Source organism: Culex pipiens, chromosome 3 (genome assembly GCF_016801865.2).
Source record: "Culex pipiens pallens isolate TS chromosome 3, TS_CPP_V2, whole genome shotgun sequence".
In the NCBI taxonomy this organism is placed as follows: domain Eukaryota; kingdom Metazoa; phylum Arthropoda; class Insecta; order Diptera; family Culicidae; genus Culex; species Culex pipiens.
In genome coordinates, this window is record NC_068939.1 from 5,821,849 (window position 1) to 5,838,719 (window position 16,871).

A 16,871-nucleotide genomic window follows, 5' to 3' on the forward strand; every position below is an offset into this window, starting at 1 on the left:
TCGAAAAAAGCTTTGTAAAATACTTGGAACAGCCTTATTCCTCCGATTTCAACATTTTGTCTGCCTTAATCCTGAAAGTCAGAATTTCGAAAAATGTTTGATGAATGTTTTGATGATATTTACTAGAAGATATTTTTTTTATAATCAAGTCATTATTTTGAAAAAAGAATAAAATCACTTTACAAGTGATCAACGGGCCATTTTACATGATAATTCAAAACGGGTCCGCCAGCCACAAAAAATCACCTCGCGGGCCACGTTTGGTCCGCGGGCCATACTTTGGTTACCCCTGTTCTAAACTCATAAATAGTTTTTTTTTCAATTGAGAAAAAAAACAAATAAGTATCAAAGGTCACATCTAAACTCTCCTAGCGAAATGAACACTTTTTTTTGCAAAACTCATGAAATATTTGGTGACGAATGGCCCTCTACTGATGACTTTAATTAAAAACAAAATATATTGGAAATATGACAACTCTAGCAAAAGTTATGAGCACTTTATAAGTGATATTTATACACATTACAGAAGCATTTTTATGAGTCCTATCCTAAGATGGTAAATTCAAAAACCTTTCCAATGAGTTATAAAGCCTGAAGATCTGGCATCCAAATCTTTAGTTTTGAGAAATTAAATGAGATTAGTAGAACATGTGAAGGCTGTATGTTAATATTTGGAATAACAATTTAACGATGATCTTATGATGAATTATATGGCGTTTAAAAAAAATTATAAAAATTGTATTAAATTAAGCATTAAGCAAGTCAGTTGAACAGTCCCACCGCGTTCTCTGTTGACACAAACCTCCGGTGGAATGCGTTTGTTTGTTCTTCTCACGCTTTCCTAGTGCTGCATGGCACCTTGAAGAGCCGTGAAGATTCAAGCACAACCAACCTCCACATCCTGCAATCTTGACCGATCCCGACCGTACAATGTGACATTTGTTTGCCCAGCTCAATGGTCGATCCCAGCGGTTCTCAAGCCATGTTTGTCCAAAGCCAATACTCGAAAGCTTATCGGGCGCCCTCGCTGCGGTCATCCTCTTCTCGGAGACCACACCACACGTGTGTGTGACGTGGACGCACAAATGGATTTCAAATATTTGGGACTGTTCCATCACACAAAGTAAACGGCGAAGAAGAAAGCTCAACAGAATTGAAAAATAAAAAAAATAAAATGTTGGCCTATCATCACCGAGGAATTTTCGTCGGAGATTGTGAGTGGTTTACACGGACGCGCTATTACGGGGTCATAAAACCGTTTACGATGCGTTTTTTTTTTTCTTTCGGGACGACTGGAACAAACTCGAGATTATTAGACGCACATTTGTTGTGGCAGGCACAACAAAACAGGCTTAAACCTATAAAAACAACTTGGGAAATGTGTCGACTCAGCGGCGTTGAGGTTGCACTTTACGGGATCGTAGCTGGTCGTGGCGTGGTCCAAGAGGGCGTTGACAAGTGTAATTTCAATTTTGGAGATCGAAATCAGACTTGATTTCCAAAAAGCCGTAAGTTGTAATTTTGACTCCAAGTGTTGGAGCTTCAAGTGGCTCAACCTCGTGTGTTTGTCCTGACTGCGTCAGCACAGATAAGACTGGACAACTTCACGGCTCGCCTTAGAGCCTCGGAGAAGAATCTGGGAAACGAAAAACAGCACTAAGAAATTATTTGAATTCTTCGGGCGTTCGTTTGAGCTAACGCATGATAATTCGAGGCGATAACGAGTTTCAAGTGTTTGGTCTCAGATTTTCTCACGGGTTGCTGAGATCACCACGTGGGTTATCTGGCGATATGAGGCTTGAAAGTCACGATAAGTGGGTTTATTGTTTAATTGAAAAAAATTGCATGCAAAAATTCAAAAGTAGCCAACTCAACGGTCCTCTCCAGCTGTCAGCGCCCGGTACTTGCAGCTGTCAAAGTTCCGTCGACCCCTGCTTCCTGTGTCGACGACAAAACGGTTTACGAAAAAGTGTGAGAACCACCGGAATATCCCTTCGATTAAGGGAGAGAGACCTCAGCCGCCACACCCCTCCGATAGGAGCCATGTCCCGCGAGAGCGCGCGCGTTTGAAGCCCTAGCCAAGAAGCCAACTTTTTTTTTGGCAGATGTCATCCACATCAGGGAGCTCTAACTAGATGCAACTGCTCCGGCTGGTGGTTATACCGAGTGTGCAAATGTGAAGCGGTTTGCCCTTTGCGAAACAATGAGGCAAAATTTGAGGACCCATTTTTATTGGTGGAAGCGCTCATGAATGCGGTTATGAAAAGTAACATCATACTAAAATCTTTGAGAAATATTTATTTTTTCAGCTTGACTTATATCTTGTCATATTTTGTTTATTGTGTAACAGTAATCCAAAAGCTAACCTAAAAATAACTAGCGTGTATAGTTGACAGTTAGTTCTGAAAGACATATCCGGTTGCCAGAGTTCAAATTAGATCTTTACATTACTGAAACGGACATCATCGTGTTGAGGGTCTACACTAACTATACTACCTTTTCAACAATTCCTCGGGTCGCAACGAGTTGCCGCACTCTCTTCGATCGATAAAGGTCGGCAGATGAAAACATACATGTGCGCCACCGTCGTCTTGTTCTGCACGTATTAACATATACTCATCACAAACACCACGTGTGCGCGTCTGTTGTTTCCAAATGGTTCGGGGTTCCACCACCTCGCAAACCTACCCCTCATTAACTTTCAATTTTTTTTCCTTCCTCCTCCCGGGGGTTGCGCTTCGCGGCTGCCGTACATAACTTTAGACCGAGAAATACGCGCAATGTGCAGCAGTCATCAGAGGGCTCATCAACACGCATCGAGCCGTAATTCGGGGGTCGTCTGGTAAGACGTTACATGTGCAAGACGCGATGTTTGCAGCTTGCGTTAGAAGAAAGAGAAACCCCTTGCCGACGACTTCCTTCGAGGTCGTCGCAGCAGGCCGGCTTACTTCCTTCCCTGTTTTTCACGTGGCGGTTCCCACCGCATCGATCGAGGTCCTTACGGGTACGTCATAGTAGGCATATGTGCGTCATCAGCTGCTTGGATTCGGCGACCACAGAAGAGAGGGAAATTCCCTTGTACCTTGTTCGATAGCGGCTGCGACCGGTGGCTCTTGACGCTGAATAGAAGAACATCATGCAGCTTTGACGTTCCACAAAGAGGACTCGCTCATTTACAGCTGTTTTGCGCGTTCCGCTTCCCTAACGCGCGCGCCCTTTATGAACAGGAACAAGCTGTTTTGACACGATTGACGCCGGATCAGCGAAGCGCGAACCGATCGAACCATAAAGCGCGTCAGCAATCCCGCTCGAACCCAGCGCCAGATAAGCCAAAGCGTGTGCGGAAGAGGCGGCCAATCGGCAATCGATTGAATGACCTAAAGCGCACTTAATCAAAACAAACAAACACATTCCGAACAATCCCGTCCAACTTGCATGCAAGGCAGCTCGGAATCATCTGGTAACCGAAGCTCGTATCGTCACGGTGGAGGGGATAACCGAAGTCGACCCGAACGCCACTTCGGGCGCGCTTCGTGCCGAGGGGTGTGGCCTAGCTCGATTGAGCGCCGGTCGAGAACTGACGTACTTGGATTCGGTTCGACGTTCAGTCATTCTTGTACCAGCGCTCGACCGTACCGCACGCGTTTTCGTCAATCTCTCTCTCGCTATCTCTGGGAGTCGTGTGGAAAGTAGTTTGGAAGGAAAGTAGAAGAGAATTTCTCCCATTTCTCAGCAGAGGAAACGGAATCGTAGTGACCAAAACAACTCAAGGATACTGAGCGGAAGCAAAGTGTTGGCAAGTGTACAAGTTGAATTGATTTGGGTCAATTCAACGCTGAAAAAAGTGAAGCAAAACAAGCGGTGGTGAATATTCGGTGGAAGTGTTATCTTCCCAGTGCAAATACAAGTGTCTATTGGATCCCGGAGTGCATCCGGATTAAAGCAGTCAAAATTTGTGTCAAACGAGCAAAAAAGATGAAGGCCATCACAGCGGTGTGTGCTACCGGTGCGTCGGTGCCGGCTATTGCCAGCGGCCGAGTGCAGCGCCACCGGGATGGCGAAAACGCCGAGATCCAGATGTACCTGTCCAAGCTGAAGGACTTGGTGCCGTTCATGCCCAAGAACCGGAAGCTGTCCAAGCTGGAAGTGATCCAGAACGTGATTGACTACATTTGCGACCTGCAGAGCGCCCTGGAGACCCATCCGGCAGTCAACACCTTCGATCCCGTGCAAGCCTTGGCCAGCCATAACTCGCTGGAGGACTCTATGCCCGTTGGACCCAGGCAGCCTCTGGGTGTCCGACCAAGTCCCAACACCATCCTGGCCAACGCACTCAACATGGCAGTCTCCAACGCCACCTCCGCAGCCAGCAGTACCAGCGAAGCACCATCCAATGTGGTAGGTATCTGACCCCGTTAAACTCTACGTGGAGAAATTCTCAGAACCCCTCTACGAGTCACATGAATCCGACGACGACCAAGAATGCAAAATCGACTCTCCGTGGGAACGCGAATGACGACAACCAAAGAGAAAGACCGTGAGAGAGGGAGAAGCAGAAAAAAAAGATTGTTTTAACCTTTTTCCGACCCTCCGCTCACTCTCTCTCTCCCTCCCGCACTCCCTCGTTCCGCCGATTCCACCGGCGCCTCACGTTCCGACGACCGAGTGTGCGATATTTTTCAACACAAAAATGAACACCTGCATCGGGTTATTAAAATGAAGGCACTGCTGCTAACAAACAACGCGATCGTTTCGTTCCCCTTGTCGCCGACGCTCTACCTCTCCGTGTATTTTTTTTTTATTCACGGTGGTGTGAGTGGATCAAATTAAATAAATTGCCGAGATTTTGTAATGGGCTTGCTCTTTTTTTTTTCGCGCAGCGCGATCACCCGACTCTTCAGCGGCGACGGCTTCGGGTGGTTACGTCAAGGCTGTGGCATTCATAAAATTTTTATTTTCCACTCCTTTTGCGGGGCTCGAACCGCGATCCTTCGCGATCGCCGCTCAGGTGTCCACAATCCGTTGACCTCCTCGTGTCTCTTCATGGGAAAACTGGCGCGATCTCGCACACCGGGTGGTAACGGTGGAGGTAAAAGTCACGACTTGAAAATCAGAGACATCCAGATCGTGACCTGCTTTCAGATTGACAGAATTGACAGAGTTGACAGTATTGACAGAATGCTGGAGCTGCTGCATCTGCTTGTCTATGTGATCACGACGAGCGTGAAATTGGACCTTTCCCCGCACTGCACAGCAACCAGACGTGATCACGACAATCCGTCACATCGCCTTAATTGATCTCCTTCCCACACGTACTTACTCGGAGTGCACCACCAGCTTGCTCAGCTGCCCAAGTTGCGCCTAATTAAAGACGCCACTGCAGAGTTTAACGAACGATCGCCAAGTGTTTGACCCAATTCAAGCGCGCTACCGGCCGTCGTTGACGACGACCATCAAGATCGCATATCGCACCCCTCCCGGCTAATTAACGATCTGTCATTAATATTCACACCAACTGCTGCTGCCGTCGACGACGACGACTTCGACGAACTCGAAGAGAAGCGCGGCGACGATGGCCGCCTATTTATAGTCTTACAAATCCCCTAAAAATAGTCGGATTATCGGACCAACGGGGAGGGTGGCGGCACCGCCGCGGGGGACGCCGAATAAGTCAGAGAGCCAGTCAGCGCCACCGCTAAGCGGAAACACGATCGCGACGCGGCGCGGCTACGATCTGCAATTTTAATAAGGCGCTTAAACTGCTGCCTCCACTCGAAGCAACCCGAACCAAAACGACGACGACGACGAAGCAGGAGACAAAAGAAAATCAAAACAAGCCCGAGCACCCCACGCCTACCTCGATGACGGCGACGACGAAGATCGCGTTGGCCCTGATCGAGAGTTGAACACGTGCAAAATTTTCACTCCGACGACGACGACGATGACTACGGGTCGTTAAGCCGTAAAATTCGAATACGTAAACGTTCGATGGATTGATTAACATATGTTTTCATAAATTTTTCCCCTAAACGCGCGCGCGAAGCCAGCCAAGCTGTCAAACGAGTTTTGACAGTTGTGCGCGCGTCGCTCGGAACACATGTTTCGAATATTTCACGTCATTCGCGCCACACGGCTGGAGAAACACTCACGAAAATTGATTATTACAAATGGTGGCACCCCCCCTCCCCGTCCCGTAGCCGCCACTTGGCGGCGGTCGCAAACTGTCAACACAGCTGTGCGAACGATCGATTTCTCGCCCCAAAGTCGAACAAAGTCGTGACCTGCCAAATGGTGCAGCGCAGTAGGCTAGTTCAAGTCAGCGTGCCGGTAGCCGGACCGCAATAGGCTACTTTGATTAGAGTTCGTGACTTGACGAACTCTGTGCCGCTGTACCGCACCGTGTGCGCCGCCTCCTCTGCTAGAAAGTCGATCAAGTCGACATACCCGCGCAATGACCATGCCCGCGGCACAAATCAATGTCTGATTGGTGTCCGCCCGGTGGCGGCCGTCGTCCGCCATTATGGCGTGAGTACACGATTCGCGGCGGCAGCAGCTGGTATTTGCACAATTAAATTGGAAAGTTTTGAAGGCACGCCGGAGCTGCCGGAGTGAGTGCTCTACAAATCTCGGAGAGCCCAGGTGTTTAATGATCACGCGCGCTCGCCCCTTACGAGTATACGAATACACGGACAGACCCACTTAAGTCGATCGCCCTGGGCGCTTGAAAATGAAGCAATTTCTCCTAGACAGAGTGGAATTTTAACCCGCAGCCAAATTTTGAACCGCTCACCTAACCTCAATCTTCTTTTTCCTCTTCCTTCTTTGCAGACAAAAGATAAGTCGACGTGAACTACTCGTGTCGCACAACCGGGCGGCGCCCCGAAGGCCGGAACTGGCCAGTTGACGGGACCGTTTGGATGATCTCAGCTTTGAACTGAATGCAGCAGCTGCAGCAATCGTCGTCCGTCACCGACGCGGGACTTCCCCTCCCGAGGGGTTTCGTCGGTCTGTGCGTGTCTGTGACCCCTCCGTAGAGAACCCGACGCGATGGCGATGGCGAGCGAATGAGTAATATTAATTATATTATTGTTCTGTGATCTATGTAGAATATGTTTTATTGAAAACAACAACTTGTATCGGTTACAAGCAAAACTGATTTAACTCTCAGATTAACGAACAAAACCGAAATGCGCCCTTTGGAGATCACTGGCTTAGCTGTCAAAGTTGACAGATGGCGGTGGAATCGAAAGGGCGTATGATTTGTACAAAATGTAGAATTTAGTTACATTCGCCCTATAGTTTTATTTCAACAGGAACTATGAGAACAAATTATCATACTTTTTCTAATCAGATGGTCATTACCGAGGTCATAACTTTTTTTTGCTGATGTGTTGTTTTTATCTAGCGATCGGTGACTAAATAAGTTCGTTTTATAGTTTTAGTCAGAATACCCTCACTTTATTTATGTAAATAGTAATCCTAGAACAGATTATATTTGTTCCCCCCTAGAATGTGAGCGAACGCTAATTTATAAAAGAAAACCAGTAAGACTCTGTGAAATAAAACAAAAAATGCTATTTGAAAAAATCAAACCCAACTCATTTAACTCAAGCTGGAACGTGTCCGAAAAGGTCCCCAAAACCCCCGTTCAAATCTTGGCCAGGTAAGGGAGGGCGGGAAACCGCATCCGCGTAACCTTTTAATAAAATCCACTTCTTTTCTCGCGCGTCGTTGTCGCACCCCTCGGTGGTCCATCCTCTCTCTGCTGAATTGCCCCGGGGGCAAGAAATATGTGTGTGCACGACGAGAGAAAAAAAAACGAGATGAAGCAAAAAAAAACTTTGAGTGCACGTGTTCAAATCAGCTTCATCCGCTCTCCCATATGTGTGTGTGTAGGATCGACGTCGTATTACGAACGGCTGACTGGACGAACTGTCCGCGGTACACTGTAAATTAAGACTAGATCATTGGATTTAATCGAGTGATTAGCCCCTCGAAAAGTTTATTGAATCTCTGCAAAGGCTCCTTTGATCGAGCTGAACAAACCAGCCCGCTTCAAAACATGACCAACCTCAGCTAACCGTGTACGGTGAAGCTCGTTGAAAAAACTGACGATCGAGAAGTAGCAAAGCGATCAACCATCGGAGCCGCACATTAGAGAGCACAGAGAGTGATCACCGCCTCGGATCCGCCAGGCCAAATGGAAAAAAATGCTGTTACGCGGAGATGACCGAGGTGGTCACACCCAACCCCACACCACGCTCATGCAGCTGCAGTGGATCTTTGATTAATTACTTCAATTAATCCCGTCGTGCCAAAGAGCAGCCAATTCAGGCAGCTCGACTATACGCGGCGGTGGCTATAGCAAGACCAGCTGCACCGACTGCGCGGGCATGGGAATGAATGAATGGCTGGCCGGACGTGGATCGCAATTCCGAAGGCTGTTACGGCGGCAGCCTTCAGCGGATGATGAAGGGTCGGGTTTGACCTTTGGGGAAAGAAGTGCGAATTTTTCATAGCTATTTTTATTGAAAGCATGGACAGTAATAGTGATGAAATATAAGATGCTAGGAAAAACAACATATTACAAAAAAAGCTTTTCAATATGCGAAGCTATAATACAATTGATCTGGAACTTTAAAAATGTACAAAACTATTTTAAATTAAATACACTTGATAACACAACTCGACATTTTTAAAGTTGATGTCAGTAAACGCTTCAGTTTCGTTAAGGTATGATAGATTTGGGCTCTCAGAACAGGCTCCAATCGACAGAATTGAATTTTAGTGATTTCCTGGCCAATAAATAAAATTGTAAATTTCGAGGTATTGAATTATCTTAAGCAACCATGCTCACCCACGTTAATCTATGGGGGTAGTAATAGCATCCAATAGCAGAGCAATAGCATAGCATTCATACCCAAATTTACAATTTTATTTATTGGCAAGAAATTCAATAAAATTCAATTCTTTCGATTGGTGCGTGTATTAATGGAACCCAAATCTATCATAACTAGACGAAACTGAAGCGTTTACTGACATCAACTTTAAATTTGTCGAGTTGTGAAATCAATAAATTTCAATTTATCTCGTTCTATTTAATGTCCCATTTGCATTTTATTTGCTTTTAATTTTCATCATAGGCGGATTTTTCGTTCCAAGTAAAAAAGCTTCCCTGACAATGTTTTGCCATAAATCGTGTTGGGTTATTTAACAAAAAATAACTCTCTATCTCCCAAAATGACCAATTTAAATTAATAATTTGGAAGCTAAATTTCTTAATGTTTTAATATGATGATTGAAATATTTGAAATTGATTCAAATCTTACATTTAAAAGTGTCAAAAATGATTGTATTTTTCATGCATCATCCCTATAATTAACTTTCTTGGACTAAATTGACATAACATAAACATAAATTTTGGTAACTGTAAAACCTGCCAAACTTGAATGTCATTTTTTTGCCAAACTCTGCAAGTCAAATTTTGGAATGAAAAAATGTCAAAGTTCATTATATCTAGAGTTTCTTTGAATAAGTCCTATACACATAAGAAAGACAATCCAGCTTTTTAAGCGAAGATGGCGTTCAAATGGTGAACGCCCGAAATGTCAAAATCACGCAGTGGTACCAACATTACGAAAAAAGTGTGCCATGGCATGACAGCCGATTTTTTTTTCTAATGTTGGTGCTACTGCGCGATTTTGACATTTCGGACGTTCAACATTCGAACGCCATCTTCGCTTAAAAACCTGGATAGTTTAAAGGACTTTTTCAAAAAAAGAAAAACTCTAGACATCACGTTTATCACATTTCAAATTGTTTTTTGAATTTCAAATTTTGTCAAGCTCACATCCCCCCTGTTTTAAGTAATGCAATTAGATTGCATTGTTTTCCTATTCGCTGCTAAACCGCAAACAATCTTTAAAAAATCATGAATTAAAAAAAAACAAAGAAAATAAAAAAAATAAAAAATAAACATCTGAGTTGGCCTGATTTTCATATATTAACATACCATTTCTGTATGGATAGCTGACAGTTACCAAAATTGGGTGGGGACCATCCATAAACGATGTGGATACTTTTTTTTGAATCTCAGACTTTTCTTGGCTAGGTTTAAAAATGTTTTTAACATGAAACATGAAATTTGAAAAAAGTCACTTAATTTTTTTAAAAAAGGTCTGTTACTGTAAATGTTCATGTACTTTTTTCGAATGAGTTTTTATTTTTCAAAAAGGCTTAAAAAAGAATTGATTCAAATTTATTTCAAATCAACCATGTTTCATTATTTTCATTTGTTTGCGAAACCTTAATGGTTGAGCAAGGTTTGAACCATTGTTCATAATAGAAAAGTTTAGCAACTTTTACCGGCCTCTTGAGTTTTTTAAGGGAATGGCCCTTTTTACTAAAAAAAAAAACATTTAAAAAAAACTCTAAAATGGTGCATTTTATTTGAAATTCATAAAACTTCTCAGTTGCCAATTATTTTCTTCGTTTAAGGCTCTGAAAGGTATCATTCCCGATCGGTCATTTGGCGGCCAAACTTGAATTCTCTACAAGTCAAATTTTGGAATGAAAAAATGTCAAATTTCAGTATAGCACGTTGATCACATTTCAAATTGTTTGTTGAATATTTTAATTTTTTTTTTAGTAAAACATAATATATAAACTGTGAAGTCTACCGAAAACAAACGGTAAAGTTTGCCAACTGAAATCGCAAACTATTTACCAAACGAAGATCTTAAGAACAGACCGCCAACCGGCTTGCATTGCGATTTAGCCCTCCATGAGGCCTACCACTACAATACCCTACTGCAGGCTGGTTAGCTGACTACCCTGGAGCTGTTAGCACTTAGCGGGCTGCCGGTAGCCCGCGCGCGACAAACTAATTGCATGTCACGAGAGTGACTTGGCGCACTTTGAACGGCCGCTCACGTGTTTGACTTGGCCAACTCATTGAGACACTATTGAGTGAGAGATCTCTCTTACTTTATGGAGTTGTCTTCTCCGGTCGCGTTGACAAAAATTGAGCCCAAACACGCAAAAGTGCTGTCCTGGTCACCACCGGTCATTAGCGATTCCACGGGAGTAGCCACAGCCGGAATTCTTCGACACCTTCTCATTGGCAATTCGTGTCACAACGCCGCGCAGCTAAGCCGCTGATCAAGAGATCACCTTGTTCGTGTTTGAGGGGTTGATGGGGGGAGGTTTTCCCCCTCTTTTGTATTGTGGTTAGCTGGCCAGATCGGACCCCTTCGGTCGAACATCAACAAGGGGGGTGGTTGATCCGTCCTGGTCCTGATCGCGCTGCTGTCTAACGGGGCGCGAAACCACAATGAATAGGCAATTGTGTAAATTTCAAGTCACTCGCACTCGGCTGGATTAAGTCAACAATACGTTGATCACCGACGAAGTCTGGTCGCAAAGCAAGGATGGCGTCGAATGGCGCAGCAACAATTGTGACCACAAGCTGTCCTCCTCCTCCTTCGTGCTGGACAAGCCAGAGCAGATTCCACGCCCTCGTTGACCGTTGGCCGCGGTCACACATCTGGACTGATCTGAATCATACTTTACATGCTAGAAAGCTCATTTGAATAGAACAACGCAGCGCGATGACCTTCGAAATGAGAGCACATATTTGTTCTAGAAATAGGGTGACCCGGTTCATATCTGCTCAATACGTTTACATCAAATTATTTGGTTCAAATTTATGTGATTATAACTACAACGTCTACTAAACTTTTGGCACTTTTAATCCAAATGTATCACCCTAACGACGCAGGATCGGTACGGTTCCAGTGAGAGGATTAACGGCTGCGTCTCGGTTTAACCCCGAACTGACTGCGACTGCCTTATTTGAATTGCAATCTGGGTGCGCTAATCGTCGCTGCCGGCCCGCAGCTGGGTGAGGCTCTCTTGGTAAGTGGTTCCCTGGAAATGGTTTTGCCACAACCTCTACACAGTTCATCCGTCTAGGCGGTGTTCTAGCGAGAATTTGCACACCTGGGCGGACACACTTGGAGTGAACTTGGACTGATTTAGATGGAGGAATAAATTACATACAAGAATTTTTATTGCTTTGAGTTAAGGATGGGCATATGAGGGATTTAAGTGTTTTAGGTGTTTGATACTTGATCACAAAATAGAAATTAGCAATCCTTAGTGGCACAACGGACTAAAATATTTTTTTATTTTTTACGAAATTTTGTAGAATAAAAATCAACTTTGTTCAAAATTCCTAGATGGCTTATCCTGAGACTTTTTGATGGTTTTAATTTCAACGAATTTTGATGCCATCGTCATGATTTGTCAATCTTTTACTATTGCAAGTATCTGATTAGGCGGTAGAAGTCGTGTAAAATGGAATTAAATTCATGAATTTGGAAAAATACATATCTCTGCTTATTTAATCTACATTTTTTCAGAGGACTTATTTGGCTTACAAACTGATTGCTTTGAAATCATTTTTTTTTTTTTGTAATTGTAATTGTAATTTATTTGGTAACGATTTCCTGTAAGTTTACACTTTGTATCAGGGCAAGGAAGGGATTATTATTTTTAAATGACATGATGTTTTTTGGCAGGCGGCTTGAATTTTTTGTTGGAATTGGACATCTTTTTAGTTAAAACAATATTTTTTAATGAAATATGCTAAGTTTAGTATTATTTGAAGCTTAAATTTATATCTAAGTAATTTTTGATGCATTTTCATGACAAATTATGTAGTGCGTCCTTCCCGGAAAATCCGGGGACAAAATTCCCGGGATTTTTCCAAAACCGGGAATACCCGAAACCCGGGGTTTTCTATAATTTGTCCCGGGAATTCCCGAAATAAAAAAAAACAAATTTCTGGAAATTCAGGTTTGATTGTGGAAATAGATGAACAGTTGAATACCTCATAATCGATAATAATTTTAAAAAATTATAATTTGTATTCGGCATATATCATCATTAATTTGGTTCATAAGGGAAAACTGTTAAACATTTAGTTTACCGATCTGCAAAATGCCTAGCGTTTTAAGGGTGCACAGCAACCGAAGAAGTTGTTGTCTTCTTATTCCAAATTTGTCAAACTTACGAACCCAATCCTGAAAGAATTTGATTGTCAAAACGGTCAAACTTTATTGTAAATAACTTTGAAGACTGTAATTTAGGGGATGAATAAAAAATCATATCGATAGTTCCCGTATTTTTGAAGATACTAAAATGTCTGTAACAGAAATCTGGGTCCAAAAGCGATGGTTGATGTGTACCGTTAAATATTTCCTATTTGTTTTTATATATTTTTAAAAGATTGATATTTCTACGTATATTTATGATTTAAGTTTTGGAAAAAATCAAATCAAATTATTTTTTATCAAACACCGGCATGTGGGGCAAATAAGCCATTTTTTGCATGTTGTTTTGAATGACTTTGGTTAAAACAGGAACAAACAAAACAATTTCACAATTTTAAAGCAGAAAAAAATTTAAAATAACATTTTTATTCGTATGAATACAAAGAGATGAGTTGTTCCTTTTAATTCCGCTATATATTTTTAATATCTTGACAGATACGTATTTCGTCTACTACTTGTAGACTTCATCAGTGTTCTGTTCTCGAATAGTCGAGTTCTGTTCTCGAAGTCGAGAACAGAACACTGATGAAGTCTGCAAGTAGTAGACGAAATACGTATCTGTCAAGATATTAAAAATATATAGCGGAATCAAAAGGAACAACTCGTCTCTTTGTATTCATAGTAATGCATTCTGCTAAAACGCTCAACCAAACCACAATTGAACACTAAAATTAGAAGGGAACACATTAAAATAGATTTTTGACAAAATTTATAAGAAATGAATGCTCTGAATAAATAATTGAAGTTAAAAAAACAAAGTTCAGCATCGAAAATTAAGTTTGCAGGGATTTAGGCGAATGCTCTGAATAAATAATTGAAGTTAAAAAAACAAAGTTCAGCATCGAAAATTAAGTTTGCAGGGATTTAGGCGAATAAGGGATTTAGTTATTCGCCTAAATCCCTGCAAACTTAATTTTCGATGCTGAACTTTGTTTTTTTAACTTCAATTATTTATTCAGAGCATTCGCCTAAATCCCTGCAAACTTAATTTTCGATGCTGAACTTTGTTTTTTTTTTTACTTCAATTATTTATTCAGAGCATTCATTTCTTATAAATGTTGTCAAAAATCTATTTTAATGTGTTCCCTTCTAATTTTAGTGTTCAACTGAAGAGTTCAAAAAGTTAATATCACTTTTTTCAATTGAATACTTATTAAATTTACATTTTAAACTTTGTGGATAAAATATTTTTTTAAGTTAATTAGTTTTATGCATTGAATTCAAAAACTCCTTAAATTTAATACACTCAAAAAAATGAGTTCGCGTAAACGTGAACAGCCTTCATGCCAACGGGAACCAGGAAGAAAACTGTTCAACTTTTATAGTGCATTGCACCATGAAAGTGAACAGTTTTCTTCCTGGTTCCCGTAGTCATGAAGGCTGTTCACGTTTACGCGAACTCATTTTTTTGAGTGTAGTATTCCGCGGAAAATGAATGAGAAATTTCACGATTTTAACGCTGTCCGCGAAATAACGAAAATAGAGATTTTATGACTGTTTCAAAAATTTCCCGGGATCCCGGGAATTCCCGGGATTTAGAAAAGTTTTTTATTTGTTCAACAGCTTGGTTTGTGGGGAAATTTCAAAGAAAGCAAAATCTTGTAAAAATGGCTTGAAAACTTGTTATTGGTGATCACATTTTGGCAAAAACTGTTTACATTGATTTTTAGCATTTTTTTAAATATTTTTTATAAAATAGATAAAAAGGGACTTTTTCTCGCAAACTTTCGAGAATGATCCACTCTTTCATGGTGCCAAATATAAGACTCGAAGAAGTTTTTAGATTTACAATATCTTTCCATATATTTTTGAGTCTCGGTTGTTGATATGGTTTTGTAAATTGATGTTATTCCTGTTTTGTTTTGGATTTTTCTTTACTTTTAAAACAACACAATTCTGTAATTCTAAGAAACTACGCGCCTCCATAAAATGTTCCAATCTTATAGTTAATCCATGGAGGCGCCTGGCTTCTCAGAATTAAATTATAACATTTTAAATGTGGAGAGTGTTCAGGGAGTCAAATACATGCAGAACGTTACGAGAAATCAATAGACAGATAAAATGGCTTTAAAAATTAAGTATTGTTTAATAAATATTCAAATCATTTCCCTATCATTTTAACAAATTTGTCATGAAATTCTAACATCAATCATTCCAGTTCCGAGCAGACACATTCCAAAATTGAATTATAAATCACGCGTTCCGTTCGCGTACCGTAATTTGGCGAATTGCGCTGTGATAAGAATCACACACGCTCTTTCGCCGTATTATAAAATAAAACCGCCACAACATTGTTTATTTTTCCCATGAGCCTGCGTCTTGCAGTGTTGAGTTTATGTCCTATCTCGACTTTTTTTTCGTTTCGTAAAAATAAGGAGGTTACCTAAGAGCACACCTGCCTCGTTTTTTTTTCTAGTGCAATTAGGGTGACGTCGCCGTCTTCAGAGGAAACTTGCCTACTTGGATGTTTGCTCAAAGCGTCGTCGCCGTTATCTGCCAGTTCAAACACTTGTATGTACCAACCCGACCAGGCGGACCAACCTAACCAAAGTAGGCGCGCACAAGTGTTCAAGAGAGACCTCGACCGAAGTAGGCGCGGTGCAAGCGTACTCGGCGCACAGGTGCACATCAGGTGTGGCGTACTCAATCAAGTTGGCCACGGCACTGCTAGAGAGGTTTCTCAGGTACGCCGCGGCCGCGTGAATGATCGCGATTGTACCAGCCACCTTATCAAACTGTGGTGGTGGTTTCGGGAAGCACCTGAAAAGAGTTGCCTTTGGCGGGGTTTAGAAATGTAAACCGTGAAGCGCGTTGGAACGCTCTGATAAGGTGGGTTGGTTGGGCAAGTGTTTACATGCACCGAAACGTGGTCAGGTGGCCCCGCGACATACCGTTCAAGTGTCCACCGCGCCGTGTAGAACCGCGATGACGCATGGACTTCCTGTACGTGAGGAGACCTTATCGGAGCGGCCCCAAGAACTGTGTGTAGCTAATCGGTTTATGGTTTTCCTATAATAAAGCAGAAAAATCTTATGAATTTTTCATGTTCAAATTGTGCCGCCTGGCGAAACGGCTCAATAACAGTTGTTGCAAGCCCGGGAAGTCAATTCCCTTATGACAACAGAGTCATCATATCGACCGAGAGCTGGGCAAGGGTAATTGCAAGGGCTGCAGACATTGTGTTACTCTCGGTTCCAATTATTGGTAGGGTACCTTCACGCAACATCGTCCCACCAACCTCCCCTATAGAGTCACCCCTTTTACCAGTTCAAAAATAGCAACCTTCACCCTACCCATTAGGGAAGGACAGTTGGCTTCACCGGCGGTACTCGTGTTCTCATCATCGACGTCAAAATCCTGCCGGCTCGATGTTGGGACAAATATTGGAACAACTGTTCGATTTCTACTTCGCCAAACGAGAAGAATGGGGTGAAACCGTTTAGTTTTGCGTGGATAATCCCTTCGCCGGGGAAACTTGCACAGCACACACATATTGCGCACGTTTGTTAGGTCGTAAAAGGTTTTTCAACGAGAGAGAAAAAAAAGAAAAGTCTGTCGGTGTGGGATTTTGGGATAAAACTGCACAAATGAGAATCGAAGCGATGCGGCCAGACTGATGTCTAAATTTCCGTACCGAGATTCGGTCATGTGGGAATTGGGTTTCTTGAGTGGCAGGTTTGCAGAGTACTTCTTCTGGTTGGATGTGGTCTTGGGAAAAGAAACATCATTTGGCTTTTCAGTGCTTAGACGAGCGTT

General features: G+C 42.4%; 1 protein-coding gene across 1 annotated transcript; it reads left to right on the forward strand.

The window, feature by feature from the left end:
- Positions 1-3,604: 3,604 nt before the first annotated feature.
- LOC120421747 (protein extra-macrochaetae) lies at positions 3,605-7,592 on the forward strand. The gene is made up of 2 exons (XM_039585020.2): positions 3,605-4,398; positions 6,829-7,592. The coding sequence occupies exons 1-2, from the start codon at positions 3,976-3,978 to the stop codon at positions 6,847-6,849; spliced, it is 444 nt and encodes a 147-aa protein (XP_039440954.1). The 5' UTR covers positions 3,605-3,975; the 3' UTR covers positions 6,850-7,592.
- The last annotated feature ends 9,279 nt before the right edge of the window (positions 7,593-16,871 follow it).